Here is a 17,956-nt window from a genome sequence, read left to right on the forward strand (position 1 = left end):
ATTGAAAGGCCTAGATAGAGAGATGTATAGCGCTCCTTCCATCCGCCAGCCTGCAGGGCACCCTTGGGCTTTTCATCAGGGTCACAAGAAGCCATGGGAGTGGGTGATGGATGGTCGTATGAGCAGCTAGTGCCTCTCACAAGTCCTGGTTAAGCCACAACTGACACCAAGCAAACAGTCTCCAAAGAGTATTGATAATGGCTGGAGTCACCTGTCTTGTAAAGACACTGTCCAGAAGAAGGCAATGGCAAACCACTTCTGTAGTAAACAATCATGGTCATGGACAGACCATGATCGCCCATTTCAGATGACACGGCGCATACTGATGATGTCATAGGACACGGCACATAATGATGATGATGTGATAGAATGGACGTGGAACGGATATTTCCTATAATGGGGGAGTCTAGGACCAGAGGGTACAACATTAGAACAGATGGACGTTCATTTAGAACAGAGATGAGGAGGAATTTAGAAGCAAAGAAAATAGGTGCAGGAGTAGGCCATTTGGCCCTTCGAGCTTGCACCACCATTCAGTATGATCATGGCTGATCATTCAACTCAGAACCCTGTACCTGCTTTCTCTCCATACCCCCTGATCCCTTTAGCCACAAGGGCCATATCTAACTTCCTCTTAAATATAGCCAACGAACCAGCCTCAACTGTTTCCAGTGGCAGAGAATTCCACAGATTCATCACTCTCTGTGTGAAGAAGTTTTTCCTCATCTCAGTCCTAAAAGGCTTCCCCTTTATCCTTAAACTGTGACCCCTCGTTCTGGACTTCCCCAACATTGGAAACAATCTTCCTGCATCTAGCCTGTCCAATCCCTTTAGAATTTTATACGTTTCAATAAGATCTCCCCTCAATCTTCTAAATTTCAGTGAGTATAAGCCTAGTCGATCCATTCTTTCTTCAAATTTCTTTAGTCTGTGGAATTCATTGCAACACACGGCTGTGGAGGCCAAGTCTTTGAGTGCATTTGAAGTGGGAATTGATAGGTTCCTGATTAGTAAGGGCAAGCTGATTTGTATAGCACTTCTCAAACATAAGGCAGATCACTACTTCACATAAGACAAGATATAAAATTCAAACATCAAATTTCAGACAATATAAAGAGAGTGAAATCAAACATAAAAATAAAGAAATTGAAGTTGCAGTGCAGGAGATTCTAATTAAAAGCTACAGCGGAAAGTAAAGTTTTAAGCCTTGACTTAAAAGAGCTTAAAGTTGGGACGGACTTCATATCCTCTGGAAGGTTATTCCAGGTATGTGGAGCAGAGTAACTAAAAGCTGCTTCACCATGTTTAGTTTTGACCCTGGGGACGGTAAGCAGACTCGCCTCAGATGACCTGAGAGCTCGGGAAGGTTCATGAAGCAGCAAGAGATCAGAGATGGAGTTTGGCCCGAGACCATTCAGTGCTTTATAAACCAGTAGTAGTATTTTAAAGTCAGTCCTCTGATGGACAGGATGTCAAAGGTTACAGGGAAAAGGCAGGAGAAAGGGGTTGAGAGGAACAATAAATCAGCCATGATAGAATGGTGGAGGGATTATTTGGGCTGAATGGCCTGAGTCTTATGGTCAAAAATAAATAGAGACACGTGGAGATGGGAAGATGGATGACAAATGCATTGGGCAAAAGGCGTAGGCTTCCAATAGGGTAAAAAATGAACTGCAACATGTCATTTTATTTAGAGATACAGCACAGTTACAGGCCCTTGTGGTCCAGCAAGCCTACGTCGTCCAATTACACCCATGTGACCAATTAACCTACTAACCCGTACACATTTGGAACGTGGGAGGAAAACAGAGCACCTGAAGGAAACCCATGTGGTCACAGGGAGAACACACGAACTCCATACAGGCAGAGGCGGGAATCGAACCCAGGTTGCTTGGGCTGTAAGAGCGTTGCACTAACCACCTCCCCGTAGGCTGGGTGAGAAGGAAGCTAGAGCTGAGGGTGGAAGGGGAAATATTTAAGGGGAATCTCCGGGGGGAACATCTGCACTCATAAGGTGGTGCAAACGAGGAACGAGCTGCACTGGGTCCATTGATCATGGGGGTCCTTCCGTCTTGGCGAGTGGCAACAACTGAACCCAGGTGCGGAGGAACGGCAGACTCCCACATAGAGACGTAAACAAGAGTTTATACAAAACATCGGCGGCACAGCTGAGCGACACCGCGAGACAAATCAATCTCCACATGAGGGTCCCGCATGAGCACTAGTAGGTAGGCTGCTTTAAGTAATCACAGAATGCGGAAAACCTGTGCCAGTCACGATAAACTTGACAAGCTTAAACAGAGAGCGCAAGGGCTTAACAACTCTAGTTAAGAGAGCAATTAGTAAATGCAGATGCTTGAGAAACTGAGAAGCCCAACACTCTCTGGCTCATCACAGAGGTGTGCAGGGCTCATGCCAGGACCCTTAATGATGGATGCTGCCTTCTTGAGGGACCATCTGTTGCAGATGTCCTCAGGGTGGGGAGGCTAGAGTCCGTGGTGGAGCTGGCTGAGTTTAGAAGCCTCTGCAGCTTTTTCCAATCTTGTGCAGTGGCACCAGGATGGAGATGCAACTACTGATGGTGCACTGCATTTCAAACAGGTTCTAACGTTTAACCATCATCCATTCTTTGGGGGCAGTCCTTAGTTTTCGTGGATGTTTGCGAAGAAAAAGAATTTCAGGATATATATTGTATACATTTCTCTGACATTAAATTGAACCTCTTGATCTCTTCAAGGCCCCTTGTAGTTGGAGTAAGTGATTCCTACCCTCATAAGTGGCAAATGGTTTATTATTGTCACATGTACACAGAGTAATTTTGGTTTGTATACCATCCAGGTAGATAATCACTACATTGAGGAAGTACAAGGACAATGCAGAATATGTTGTTATTCTCTGTATTTCCATCCATCTAGCAAACTCTCACTTCCCTTGATCACCTCCCCCATCACAATTTACCCCATAAGAACATAAGATATAGGAGTAGAATTAGGCCTCCACAGCAGCCTGTGGTAATGAATTCCATGGATCTGTTCTAAAAGGACACCCTTGATTTTAGGTTGTGTTCTCCTGTGATAGGAAACATCCTTTCCACATCCACTGTCCCAGTGCTCTGACACTTCTCTGCCCCTCCCTCCTCTTTTTCCCTGCCCCTCCCTCCTCTTTTTCCCTGCCCCTCCCTCCTCTTTTTCCCTGCCCCTCCCTCCTCTTTTTCCCTGCCCTCCTTCCCCTTTTTTATCTTCACATTTCATTCCAAATTTTCTATTTTCACTCATCCCCTCTTCTCCACCCTTTCATTCTTCCTCCCACCCGCGCTCTCTCTTCCCCTCACAACTTTCCCTCTATAACTCTCTACTGCTATCTTCTCTCACTCTCATCCTCCCTCCCTCACCCTTTCCTCCCTCCTAAGCCTTCCCCTCCCTCTTTATCCTTCACTTTCCCTTCCTTCATCTCTTTCCTTCCTACTCTCTCTTCTCTCCTTACTTTACTCTCTCTCACTTCTTTCCTTCCTTCCCCTCTCTCATTTACCCCTTTCTCTCTCCCACCCCTCCCTCTTTCCTCCCCTCTCCCCTACCCCTTCTCCTCTCTCACCCCCTTCTCCTTCCCTCTTTCTCCCCGTTGTCTGAACTCCCAAATTTCCTCCATCCGCCCCTCCCTCGTCCTCCACCCCGCTCTCTCCCTCCATCCCTCTTTCTCATATCCCCCCTCTCTCTACTCCTTTCCCGTTCCTCCCAAATCGCTGACTCAGCTCGCTCCCTGACCTTGTCCCTGTCCCAGTCCCAGTCCCGGTCTCGCTGCCCCCTGCCGAGGTATCAAGTGTCCGGGAGCCTCTCTCTGGCGGGGAGGGAGCACCTTATCTCCCGGCGCCTGAGCCTGGGTCCACCGCGCAGTGGGAGACTCGGGAGCGAGCGATGCCGGAGCCGAAGAAACCAGGTAGGACCCGTTCCCGCCGGGGCTCGCAGACCAAAGGTCCCGTGAATTCCGATTTACACTCACAAATTAAACATTTGTTTTGCGCGGTGCAAGTTCGTTTTTTTTTTGCAGCGGGGAAAACAAAATTACTCGAGAATTTCCAGCATCTGCAGATTTCCTCGAGTTCACTCGTTTTAAACTCAAAGCACTTAGTTTCCAGCGGAGAAGCGAGGGGTGAGGCTGTGGACTGCACTTGGCGCACGAATGGGTGGCGGGAACACTGGGCGCATTTTGCCCGCCTTTCTGACTGGAAGGAGATCCGCTGGGTATTGGTGGGTGGTGGAGGTGACCCAGCAGAATCGGCACTGTTTGGGAAAGCCGTTCTCTTGAAAGTGCTCTGGGGAGAGAGGGAGAGGGAGGGAGAGAGGGAGGGAGGGAGGGGGAGAGGGAGAGGGAGAGGGAGAGGGAGAGGGAGAGGGAGAGAGAGAGGGAGGGAGAGAGGGAGAGAGGGAGAGAGGGAGAGAGGGAGAGAGGGAGAGGGAGAGAGAGAGAGAGAGAGAGAGAGAGAGTGTTAGTTAGTTAGTTAGTTCACGTTCCCGATCAGAACTGTGAGAGAAAGGAACAATTCTCTCTTGTGCCCAGCCCTAAAATATGGTTTTCAGCCCTAACAGTTGAATTTCTCCACATATGCTGCCTGATCTGCTGAGTGGTTCCAACATTACCTGATTTTATTTCGAGTCTCCAGCATCTGCAAGTGCCTTGATTTTCACGCAGTTGCTCCTTTGCACTGCCCATCTCATAAACCGGGCTGCAAGATTATTTCTGTGTTGCATTAGCACAGACTCGCTGCTGGTCTGTCCTGTGTAAGAAGAAATCAAGGGATTCTTCAGGTGCTGGAAATCTTGAGCAACAAACACAAAATGCTGGAGGAAATTGACAAGACAACCAGCATCTATGGAGAGAATAAACAGTTGACATTTTGGGTTGAAACCCTTCATCAGCAAGTTAGGAAGATCTCTAAGTAAGAATATAATTTCAGATTTTTTTTGTATTAATCTGATGATTAAGTTGGTTTGTTGTTGTCACATATACCAAGGGACAGTAGAAAACTTGTCTTGTACCATCCATACACACCCAGCGGCCACTTACACCTGTACACCTGCCCGCTAATGCAAAAACCTAATTAACCAATCACGTGGCAGCAACTCGGTACATTAAAGCATGCAGACATGGTCAAGAGGTTCAGTTGTTGTTCAGACCAAACACTTTGACCGTGGAATGATTGTCGGTGCCAGACGGGGCGGTTTGAGTATCTCAGAAACTGCTGATCTCCTGGGATTTTCACCCACTGCAGTCCCTAGAGTTGACAGAGAGTGGTGTGAAAAACAGCAAAAAGATCCATTGAGAAGCAGTTTTGTGATGAGAGAGGCTGGAGGAGGAAGGCCAAGCAGTAACAGTGGCGTGCAGCAGAGCGTCTCTGAATGCACACGTTGAATCTTGAAGTGGATGGCCTACAGCAGCAGAAGACCATGAACATACACTCAGTGGAACAGGAGGCACATATTAAAGAGATCACTGAGTGGAGATATTCATTACTATCCATACAGATCAATTCATTACAAAGGTTGCATTGAGGTTGTACAAGGTCAAAGAATAACAACGCAGAAAGTGCAGTGCGGACAAACAACAAGGGGCAAGGTTACAGTGAGGCATTTTGTGAGGACAACATTCCACCTCGTTGTACTAGGGAGCCATTCCAGAACTCAAGAGAGAATGTTGTGAGGATTGTGCAGAGTAAACTTTTCTTTTTAAAGTTAAAGTTTACGCAGTTTATTCCTGGCCCCAGTTGCCTTTGGATTGCTGATGAGGCACAACTGTTGGGTTGAGGTATTTGGTATCCGCCTTGGCCATTGACTGCTTCTCCTTCTATAAGGGATGGAGGTGCTCAAATGGGGCTGCAGAGTGATGTGATGGTGTCCAGAGGTTCTAAAAAGGGGAAAGATAACTTCAGCACTTCCATGAATCGAACCCATCCTCGAGTACCACAGATTTTCCGTAACCTCGGACTCAAAGACCTTCGCCACTAGTAGGCTGCTTTTGGAGAGGTGACCACTGTCGTGATCCATGGTCCTGTACAATAAATAATTGGGACCCGGTCGACCCTCTTTGTAGATCACAGGACTGCTTGCCACACGAGCCCCAGAAGGTGTAGTGACAAATGCAGGCTGCCCCCAACAGCATGGTTGTGTTGGTTGTTAATGCAAGTGACACATTTTACCGTCTGTTTCGATGTATATGCGACACAGTAACTGGAGTCCTGCATCCCCACCACCAGGTGGTTCCCTGATATGACCTCCCTGCTCCCCTGCGAGGTACGTTCCAACCGAACCGTGTCAACAATGCAGCAGAAAAGCTTTTGCAAACTCACTAGGAAACTTGTGCCAGTGAGCAACATCACCAGGGAGTTTCTGGAGCCGAGGATGCTCCCGATCTATGGACTCACTTTCAAGGACTTTGCTTCTCATGTTCTCAGTATTATCTGTCTGCCTATCTATCCTTATCTGAATATACATCTGCCTGTCTCACTACCTACCTAGCAACCTATCTATCTATTTATGTTTCTTTTTTTCCATTGGCACAATTTGATTTCCCTTGCACATCGGTTGTTTGTCTGTCTTTGTGCGCAGTCTTTCACTGATTCTATTGTACTTCCCTGTTCTACTGTCAATGCCTTGAATGAATCTCAGGGTGGTATATGGTGACATATGCATGGGCTGATAACAGAATCACTTTGAATTTAGATGTGGGTTAGCGCCTTTTTGCAGTCGTCATGGTGCACCTTGCTTTCAGGCTTACCTTTGACCTTTGCTGTCATTATCCCGACCACAGAGCTGGATGTCTTTGAGTTTGCCTCTTACTGTAGAAGGAAATTTTTGGTCACATATGCCCAATATCATTTCACCAGCCACGTGGAATCTAACCTGCCACATCTAAGTAACTGGCTATAAAAAGTTATTTCATCTTCCCACTTCTTGTTGAGCTTTTACCTTTTACGGCGTGACCTTTCAATCCTCCCGATAGCTTTCTCAGTCTCACATACTGATCCCATGACACGACATAGGTGAACAGGGTAACCTTGGGGTCCTTGCCAGTATTCACAGTATCACTGGCCCAGTGCGTGCTCATACTTCGCTGTGTACAAATCGGCTGCGGCGTTTCCCTGTGTTTCAGTAGTTAGATGCAATTCTGGTCGCCCGTTACAGGAAGGATGTTGGGGGGGGGGGTGCTGTGGAGAAGGTGCAGCAGGGGTTCACCAGGGCTCTGCCTGGTTGAGAGAGCATGTGCTACAAGGATCGGTTGGAGAAAATTGGGCTGTATTCCCTGGAGTGTGGGGTGGGGTGGGTTGGTGGGCTGATAGGAGACCTGATGGAGGTTCTCCTGCTAAAATGACAGGAGACACAGATAGGGTAGAGGGTCAGAGGCACACATGAAACGCTGGAGGTCCTCAGCAGGTCAGGAAGCATCTGTGGGGAACTGAATAAACAGTCAATGTTTTGGCCCGAGACCAAAACATCTCCAGGACTAGAAAGGAAGAAGGAAGACGACAGAATAAAAAGATTGGGGGAAGGGAAGGAGGATTGCTGGAAGATTGACGGGTGAAGCCAGGTGGGTTGGGAAAGTAAAGGTCTGGAGGGGAAGGAATCAGATAGGAGAGGAGAGTGGACCATAGGAGAAAGGAAAGGAGGAGGGATCCAGGGGGAGGTGTTAGGTGAGAAGAGGCAAGAGGCCAGAGAATAGAAGAAGAGGGGAGGGAGAGGGAAAAATGCACATATTTCTGATGCATAGTTCAGCAGATTCTCCCCTTTTTTTTTATTAACCCTAGCCTGGGCAAATTAATAGCTCAGCACAAGCTAGATGGGCTGAATGGTCTGTGACTTTATGATCCACTCCTGTACGCCGAGTATCAGAGAAAACCGATCAGCCCTGAGTTGGATGGAAGTACCTCGGTTCAGCAACTTTAGTCTGGGGATCCCAAACCCCACTCCCCTCTCCCCCAGCCTCCCCACCAAGGGGTTAACATGGGCAGCAAGATATCAGAAGGAGCTGGCTGAAAATAACGCCTGGTGTGGAAGGTGTCTTAAAACAGCCTACCAACTATTTCGAAACCCGTGTGCCGGCGTGTTAGGTTTCCTGGCTGAGGGGTGGTTGCAGATTTCTGCAGGGTGTCATTTCATCTTCTTGAGCAGGCTTGAGCCCAGCGAGGGGGGTGGGGAGGGGAGTGCAAGCAGGCTTTGCCTTTCCCTAAAAGGAGAGACTACCTGGCAGACCACCTGGTGTACTTCACCCAGCAGACCTACAGTGGTGACCACAATCTGCCAATAAACCAACGAACAAGATTCAGGATAAAACTCCGCACTGCGATTAGCACATCGAGCATCTGAATTCCCATCTGTTTTGCCTTTCTCCTTTACATGGACAGATCGAGCACACAACTCTCTCCCTCAACACCTGCCTTGCTGTGACCTTAGCTACAAGTCACACTTTTTGACGCCCCTGTCCACGTTCCTCTGACAGTCTCAAGCAAGGCTTTCCTTGTCTCTCCCTGTGAGAGTAAACTTTCTGCTCATCTTTCTGCCGACCCCTTACTCTCGGTCTCCGTTTCTGTGCCCACCTCCCTGCTGCCTAATATTTCCCTTTTCATCTCTGCCTCTTATTTTCTCTCCCCTTCTGTCTATCTGCCACTCTCTCCACCTCCTCTGCTTGCCCCTACCTTCAAACCTCTGAGCCCTACACTAATCCCATTTTATTCACTCCCCCCCCCCAGTTCTCGTCTCCTGCCCCCAGATTATATGCACCACCTATGCACAGTGGTTGATTAACCTACCAGTCCATGGAAGGAAACGGAGTCCAGGGAAGCACATGGAGTTTTGGCAAGAGCATGCAAACTCCACACAGACAGCGCTTAAGGTTAGGGTTGAAGCTGAGTCACTGGACCTTTGAGGAAGTTGCTCAGGCTGTGGTGTGGTGGCAGAGCAGACGATAAGTTGCTGGGCGAGAGACTCTGAACTAGCCCAAACAATCCAGTGATGTAAGTTCGCGCCCCACAATGTCTAATACATTTAACTTTTTTTAATCTCGGACAAAACCGTCATCAAAAACAGTGACCTCAACACCAAGTAGGTTTCTTTGTAAAACCCCACCCCATTTTCCTACGATCTTCAGATGAGGAGATCTACCGTCCCTCCCTGGTGTGGCCAGGATGTGGTACCAGCCCTGCCAGAGTGGTCAACATTTCAACATCCTCTGAAGTGTCCTTACTTTCCATGGGTTGCTCTGGATGTGAAATACAGAAAGAAAGGTTAGATACTCAATCAAAAGGCTTCATAGCATTTTCCAAGTCTTCCTCAATAACTCTCACCAAACTATGGCTGGAGCCATTTCAATGCGTGTTTCGATAGATACAGTACTGTGCAAAAGTCTTAGGCGCCCTAGCTTATGTCCCTAAGACCTTCACACAGCTCTGTATTTGTAAACGTGGAGCAGAGAGTGAGCTTGTAAATCTGGTGGGAGCAAAGGATACTGGGTGTGGCAAGAGTGGAGCATCATGGGAAGGGTGTGGGACAGGTGGCAGAGAAGAGTTCCAGGAGTGGGGTGTGGCAGCCCTGAGACACCAGGCAAGGTTATTCGATTCCAAACAATTGGTTTATTGATCATTGCAGTGTCTCTCTGGTGCTTCTCGCTCCCTCCCCTCTCCCTTCCCCTTTTCCCAACCATAATTCCCCTCTCCCTGCCCCTTTCCCACTGTTGGTCCACAACAGAGACCCCTTATCAGAATCAGGTTTATCATCACTCACATATGTCATGAAATTTGTTTTTTTTGTGGCAGCAGCACAGTGCAATACATAAAATTACTACAGTACTGTGCAAAAGTCTTGGGCTCCCCACCTATATATATGTGTGTGCTAAAGACATTTGCACAGTATTGTGTGTGGTGAATAAATCTAACTTTGCAACCATATTTAAGGACCCAGGACTTGCCCTCTTCTCATTACTACCATCAGGGAGGAGGTACAGCAGCCTGAAGCCACGCACTCAACATTTCAGGAACAGCTTCTTCCCCTCCCGTCAGATTTCTGAATGGATAATGAACCAACTAATGAACACGACCTCATTACTTTTGCTCTCTTTTTGCACTACTTACTTTAAAAAAATATATTTTACTGTAATTTATAGATTTTTAAATGTACTGTTGAAGCAAAGTAATAAATTTCATGACATACGTCAGTGGTAACAGACCTGTTTCTGAATCTGGGGCTCAACCACAGATTTAGAAGCCTTGCCTAGACTGCATTTGGTGTGGATACTTCGATTCCAGACAGAGTAGTTCACTTTTTTTTCCCAGAAGTGATACCTTGATCCCAAATTTATACTTCAGGAACTTTAACAAACGGGGATAGCATTCCCTGGAGTCTGGTGGATAAGGAATGATTTGCCAGGGAGTTATATAGCAGGGATACAGCTGGACCCTGCAACACTTCTTGTCCATGCCAACCAGCTGCCTTCTTGAGCTCGTCCCACTTGACTGCATTTGTAATGTAGAACGTAGAACATCATAAAACAGTGTACACCCATTGGCCCGTGATGTTGCCCTACCTTTTGACCTACTCTAAGATCAATCTAAACCTTCCCTCCCACATAGCCCTCCATTTTTCTTTCATTTTTTAATATTCCTCTAAACCTCTCCTATCCATGAAATCTGTTTGAAGCCCTCAGGCTATGAAGTAGAGCTGATAAGATAGACAGAGAGAAGCAATTTCCACTGGTTATTGAGCCTGACCTAGAAATTATGGCATGGTAACATTGTGGTTAACACAATGCCTTATGGTCCGGGTGACCAGCGTTCTTTTTCCTGCCACTGCCTGCAAGGAGTTTTGTACATTCTCCCTGTGATCGCATGGGTTTCCTCCAGGTGCTCTGGTTTCCTCCCATATTCCAAAGGTGTACTGGTTGGTAGGTTAATTGTAAATTGTCCTGTGATTATGCTAGAATTATGGGGGATTGTTGGGGGATGGGATGGTTCAAAGGGCTGGAAGGGCTTATTCCATGCTATATCTCAACAAATAAATAGGTAGTTAGATAGATTGACGGAAAGATAAATAAATAAAAAAATCTTATAACTAGAGCCAGTCCTTCAGGAATGCAGATGGAAACCACTTGTCTATGTACAAGCTGGTAGAAGTTAAGAACTCTCTTCCACAAATGGTCAACAGTTAATTGTGAACCCAATGTTGATGGAGGTATTAAGGGATAGAGGCCCACTTGAAATAAGTTCTGACTGGAAACTTGGCCAAACTGCATCCAACTCAGTCCTGATATTGACCAATCTGTAGCCAATCTAATTTAACCCAACCCAACCCAACCCAACCCTGATAACAGCCAATCCAATTAAATCATGACCAGTCCCAACCCAATCCAACTCAACCATGGCCAATCCCAATCCAATCTAACCCAAGCAAGGCCAATCCCAACTCAATCAAATTTAGCCACGGCCAATCCCAACCTATTTTCACCCATTTACGGCCAATCCCAATCCACTCTCACCCAATAATGGCCAATTACAGCAGATCTGAGCCTGAGGACCTGCACTTGCCCTCTGCTGTAAAGATAACAATTTTAATCATGTTTTTGATCTGTTCCTCACCCCAATAAAGTACTAAGCATGGGATCACTGCAGTATACATCCAACCAGAGCCAATCCATTCCCAGTATTATATAATTAGCTGCTATGTGTCTCACATTGGGTGATATTAAGGGATATGTAGAAAAGACAGGTAGAAGTAGATTTAGTTCATGAATCACCATTTTTTAAAATTCAATTTTAATATAGGTTAAAGGGGTTGAACAGTTTTCTTTTGATCTGCCACTTGTTGCTCCTCAAGAGGAACTTGAGGGACAACTTTTTCACACAGAGGGTGGTACCTATGGGGGAAAAAGCCACCAGATTGAAGTGGTTAAGGCAGGTACACTAACCACTGGACAGGTGTACGGATCGGAAGGGTTTAGAAGGTTATGGGCCAAGCACTGGCACGTGGGTCCAGTTTGGATGGGGCTTTTGGCTGACGTAGATCAGTTGGGCTGAAGGACCTGTTTTCGTCCCCATGACTGTGGGAGGTAATCCAAGTGATGGGTTCAAACGCGATGGTTGAAATTGGGGCTTGTACAGGTCTGTCTTTCGTGGCAAGATTTCTGGAACCCAGTATGTTCATTCCAAAAACGTTTAGGAAAAATTTCCTTTCTTTTATAAGATCCCCTTCTATTTTGTGATCTTTGTGATTCCCAGATGGAATCCTAATTATGGAGTACATGGAAGGTCCTTGACCACTAATAAGGCACTTTGCATTCCTTTGTTCTATAATTAAAGCCTTATGGGCCACAGGGCTATCGTTTGCTTCAATCACATTGCCATCTGGATTAGAAATTTCCAGAATGTTAACTAGACACCGGGAGATGTCTTGTTCCAAATGGCCTTGCACTTCCACACTTCCTTTCTGCAACTTAACTAATTTGCTGTTGAAGGTTTTTAATAACTCATTGCAGATCGTGGGGCAGACTGCCAGGCCTGGAGATGTGCTGTACAGGAGGCAAAGAGTTTCTAGGATGGGCTGCCAGGGGGAGAACTGGGATCAGTGGTGCATTGTGGGTAAAGCCACTGCCTCAAATCTCCAGGGACCCTGGTTCGATCCTGACCTCAGGCGCTGTCTGTGTGGAGTTTGCATACTCTCACTGTGACTGCGTGTGCTTCCCTAGGGATGCACCTATCCCAAAAACATTAGGGTCATCCATTTGATGGCTGGTTTGTTAAAGAAAATATTAAATACTGAATCAGCTGTGGTGTGATACAAGCTCATGTTGCTGGATGGGCTGACCCACTTGGAAAGGCTGGGACCACAGGGGGAGAATAGCAGATCTCTCCATCGAAGATCGTGAGGGAATGGGGTGGGTTTTTACACCAAAGCCTACTTGGCATTTTTGATGACTGGTTTGTTAGATTTGAAAAAAAAACGAAATAGCAAATCGGCCGTGTTGCAATGTGAACTTTGGTTGCTGGATTGTTTGGACAGGCTCAGAGTCACCAGCCCAGCGTCTGAACATCTGAACCACCGCCACAAGGTGGCAGAGCAGCTCCCTTGCAGATTCAAAGACCTGGATTTGATCCTGAGCTCAGGTGCTGCCCGTGAGGTGTTCGCACACTCCCCCTGCGCCTGCATGGGTTTCCCCCAAAGCTCCTGTTTCTTCCCACGTTCCAAAGATGCACCCCTCAGGTTCGTAAGCTTTCAGGCATGTTATGTTGAAACGTGGCCCAGCACCATCCTCGCTGATTTAATTTGATGCAAACATTGCTTTTCACTGTATGTTCGACGTGCATGTGACAAATGAAACTAATCTGATACCAGTCGGTAAGCTGCCCCTAGTCCATGGTGGATTTGGGGTGATTTGATAGGAATGGGGGAGAATGAAATGGATTAGTGTAAATGGGTGTCTGATGGTCAGCACAGATTCAATGGGCTGAGCGGCCTTAGTCTGAGCTATATGACCCATTTACTCCAGGAATCTTTAGAAGTCAATTTGACTTGGAAGGGTCAGTTTTCCCTGAAACAAAGAACTGTGAGGGGTGACTGGTTATAAACTCACAAGGGTGAATGCTCACAGTCGTTCCCCAGGGTAGAGGTGTCTAAAACTAGAGGGCACAGGTTTAACACGAGAGATTGTGCACACACAGAAAATCTAGAGCATCGCCCAAAAACTGCAGGAGCAATGCAGCACTCAGGCAGTATCCATGGGGGGTGGGGGAATAGACATCAGACATTTCGAGCCGAGGCCAATCCTGATGAAGGGTCTCAGCCCAAAACGACAACTGTTCATTTCTCTCCATGGATGCTGCCTGACCTGTCGAGTCCTCCCAGCATTTTGTTTGTGTTCCTCCAGATTTCCGGCACCCGCAGAATGAGTTGTGTTTATTGATTCTGTTTGGCTTGGGTCAGAGCGAGACAGAACTTCGGGGTATTTTATGTTTGGGACTCAAACCCCTCTCTGCTTGAGACAGCATTTATCCCGAAAGGTACTGTTAGCGGGGAACACTGGCCAGGGTGGAGAGCCGTTAGCCACTAACAAGTCCCTGCTGCTGTCCCGTCCTCTGAGTAGACAGAATGAAAAACAGTCACGTACCCAGATTGCTGCCATCTGTTCTTTACTTGGCTCTGCCCATTGGTTGACGGAGATCCGTGTCCATCAGGATGTAGTTTGCAGATAGTGTTCACCAGTGAACATAAATCACAGGTTCTCGGTCCTCGAAGGCTCACAGTTGACAGCCGGACTCCATTTCTGCTCCTCGTCTGGGTCACAGCAATATATCCTCAGTGATGGCTGAAACTGACCGGGGCACGAGGTGACTCGAGAGGGAGAATGAGGGGGTGGAGAGAGCAGAGGAAGAGAAAGGGAGAGAGTGAGGAGAAGAGGAGGAGGGTGGGGAGGGAGAGAATTAAAGGGGAATGTAAGAAAGAAGGTGGGAGAGGGAGAGTGTGACATTATGAGAAGAGGACTGGGGAAGGAGAGGGAGGATGGGGAGAGGAGAGGAAGAGAGTAAAAGGGGAGGGAGGAGGGTGGATGAGAGAGGGAAGAGTGAGGGAGAAGGATGGGGAGAAGAGAGAGAGTGAGGGGGAGAACGAGGAAGTAGGGTGAGAGTGAGAATAGAGGAGAGAGGGAAGGTGTGGAGGGGGTGAAATTGAGAGGTGAGGGGAGGAGAAAGGGAGGGTGGGGAGAGGGAGTGAGAAGGAAATGGGGAGAGTGAGGATGGAGGAGAGAGGAAGTGCCGGGAGAAGGTGTGGGGAGAGGATGTGAGAGAGTGGAGGAAGTGGAGGAGAGGGAGTGGGTGGTGAGAGGTAAGGGAGATGGTGAAAGGGTAGGGAAAGGAGACAGAGGGGGAGAGGAGGAGGGTGGGAAGAGGGGAGAGAGAATGTGGAGGAGAGAGAGGGTGTGGAGAGCAAAGGGATAGGGAGGCAAAGGAGGGTAGGGAGACGAGAGTGAGGGGTGAGACTGCATTCTCCAAATCTGACCAAATCCTTCTGCTGACTCCCTGCTTCCCCAGTAGTGCCCCTCCACCTGACTGCGGGTATCATTCCCTGGGATTAGATAGAAAAGATGTGGAATTAGAATTGGAGTTAGTTTACAATGTCACTTACACCAAGATGCAGTGAAAAGCTTTAGTTCATCTGTCACCAAGGCAGATCATTCCATTAGTCAGTTCACCAAAGCAGATCATTGGAAAGATATAGAGAATGCACACTCACTCACCTTATTAGATACATCTGTATGTCTGATCATTAATGCAAGTATCTAATTGGCTAATCATGTAGGAAAACTCAATGCATTAAAGCATGCAGACATGGTCAAGAGGTTCAGTTGTTGCTCAGACCAACCATTAAAGTGGGGAAGAAGTTTAGTCTAAGTGACTTTGACTGTGGAATGATTGTTGGTGCCAGATGGGGTGGTTTGAGTATCTCAGAAACTGCTGATCTCCTGGGATTTTCATGCACAACAGTCTCTAGGGTTTACAGAGAATGGTGCGATAAACGTAAAAACATTCGAGAGGTCAGAGTAGGGTGGCCAGACTGGTTCAAGCTGTCAGGAAGATGACAGTAACCCTGTTACAACTGCGGTGTGCAGAAGAGCATCTCTGAATGCATAACATGTTGAAGCTTGCAGTGGATGGGCTACAGCACCAAAGGACCACACTGGATTCCACTGATGATGATAATGATGTTGACTCAGGCCTGAGAGGCCAGGGTCGGGCATTTTCATGCCTTACAAAGACTGTGTGACGCGCCACTCCTCACACAGACATTTCGCAGTATTTCACGAGGTCGAGTTGAGAGTTCAACACTCAACCTGGCACGGAAGGGATTCAAACCCAGGAACCTCCGTTTTGGAGTCCGGCGCTGATGTCACTGCGCCACCAGCCGGATTCCACTCCTGTACCTCATTAGGTGGCCACTGAGTGTGGTGTTACCTTTGAAGTGTAGCTAGATTGCGAGATCAAGGGTTCGCCTTTAGTGTATGATGCTGCTGTCTTGCTTTGCTCTCTTCCTGCTCACGCCTCCTCTCTGTCGCTTCCCACACCGGTGACTCTTGACTTCTCCTTCTCCCTCCAACCAGCTGGCTTCACTAAGAAGCCCCAGAGCCAGACAGGGAAGCCCGGAGGGAACGCAGAGTTCGTGGTCGAGGTGGACAGGCCCAACGTGAAGGTGAAATGGCAGAAGGGCGGGAAGGACCTCGTAGCTGGCCCCAAGTACACCATCAAGGTCGAGGGCAAGAAGCACATGCTGATCATCAACGACCTTAACAAACAGGATGACTCGGTCTACATGGCGGTGTTGGGCAACGCCAAGGAGAAGTTTGAGCTGCAAGTGAAGGAACCTGGTTTGTAAACATCCTGGTTTGACCCTCTGCCTTGGATTGACCAGAGGAAAGTATTATCTGTTCATTAATCATGTTTTTCAATTGCAGAGAAGGCCGAGCCTGCAGCAGCCCCTGGTAAGATCTTTGTTCCACTTGCCTTTCTTTTCCTATTGAAACACAGCAGTTCATAACTGGTCATTCTTGAGGCGGTGATTTTGAGAAAGCTTTGGATACCAGACTAGTTGATTCTCATCTTTGGGAATAGTTAGAAACAAGTTGGAATTGGTTTACTATTGTGACATGTACTGAGATATAGTGAAGAGATTTGTTTGTGCACCATCCTGTTAGATCAGTCCTTAGTACATCGAGACAGTAGAAAGGACAACAGAATATATTGTTACAGAGGAAGTGCTGAGCAGGCAGACAAGTAAACACAATTGTCCTGATGAACGGTCTTGGCTTGAATCATTGACTGTTTGTTCCTCTTCATAGATGCTGCCTGACCAGTATTTTGCATGTGTTACTCTAGAACTGGGGTCCCCAACTTTTTTTTTTGTAATTTATTTTTTATTGAAGTTCATCATCAAACAAACATTTCCGTAAGATGTATTTCAGACATTGTACATATATATCATATATATCACAAGTCTCCACAAAGTATTTATCAAAGTATTTATTTATACTTATAGAAAAGAGTGGAAAGAAAAAACAAGCAAAAGGAAAAAAACTATGTACAAGTAGGGAGTGATCTTTTTTACAAAATATTCATTGATTTGTGAGAATAAAATCAGGCCTATGAGGCATTATGTAGTTAAACCATTTTCCCCAGTATGAATTAAATTGTTCCAGCTTATGATTAACAGATGCTGTTATCTTCTCCATTTTGTAAATGTCCATTGTAATTTCTATCCATGCATTTAAAGTTGGGCTCTCCTGTGATAACCATTTTCTAGTAAGAGTCTTTTTACCAGCCACCAACAGCGTATTCATTAAATATTTATCTCGTTTCAACCATTCTTGAGGTATATATTCAAATTGTAGGGCACTGTGTGTCCCCCTCCAATAGTTTTTGATAACAGGGCAGTCCAAAAAAATATGATAATGATTTGCATTTTGATTTCCACGATTTCTCCAGCAAACAGGGAGGTTGCTATCATGGGTTCCCAACTTTTTAATGCCATGGATCAACACCATTTAGCAAGGGGTCCGTGACACTAGGTTGCGAACCCCAGCTCTAGACAAATAGAGGTAGATTGGGAAATCAAGATTTTATCTTTTAGCGTGTGAGAGATCCATTCAAGAGACAGATAAGCAGTAGAAAGAAGCTTATTTGAGCCAGGTGGCACGTGTTCACAAGCTTTTATGTCCTTCACCCAATAGAGGTGACAGGTCCTTGATTATGTTGGCTGCTTTGTCGAGGCAGTGGGAAGTGTTTTGCAGATGATGCTAAATCTTAGGCGATCTGTGCCTCTGATTACTTGGTCATTGTGTATGTTCAGTGTTGGTGAGGCCACAACATTGGTCATGGTGACATGGTGGAATGTTCTGGCCAGTGGGTAGAAGATAGCCAAGATCTCATTCAATGGCA

At 46.8% G+C, this 17,956-nt stretch overlaps 1 protein-coding gene across 1 annotated transcript in view; it reads left to right on the top strand.

Moving 5' to 3' along the window:
• The first annotated feature begins 3,627 nt into the window (after positions 1 to 3,627).
• LOC132383130 (myosin-binding protein C, fast-type-like) overlaps positions 3,628 to 17,956 on the top strand; it is a 104,518-nt gene continuing 90,189 nt past the window's right edge. Inside the window, exons 1-3 of the mRNA XM_059953954.1 lie at positions 3,628 to 3,933; positions 16,126 to 16,389; positions 16,477 to 16,503. Coding sequence (XP_059809937.1) covers positions 3,912 to 3,933; positions 16,126 to 16,389; positions 16,477 to 16,503 — 313 coding nt within the window. The 5' untranslated portion in view covers positions 3,628 to 3,911. The remainder of the gene's footprint in view (positions 3,934 to 16,125; positions 16,390 to 16,476; positions 16,504 to 17,956) is intronic.

This window comes from Hypanus sabinus, chromosome 29 (assembly GCF_030144855.1).
Source record: "Hypanus sabinus isolate sHypSab1 chromosome 29, sHypSab1.hap1, whole genome shotgun sequence".
Lineage (NCBI taxonomy): Eukaryota > Metazoa > Chordata > Chondrichthyes > Myliobatiformes > Dasyatidae > Hypanus > Hypanus sabinus.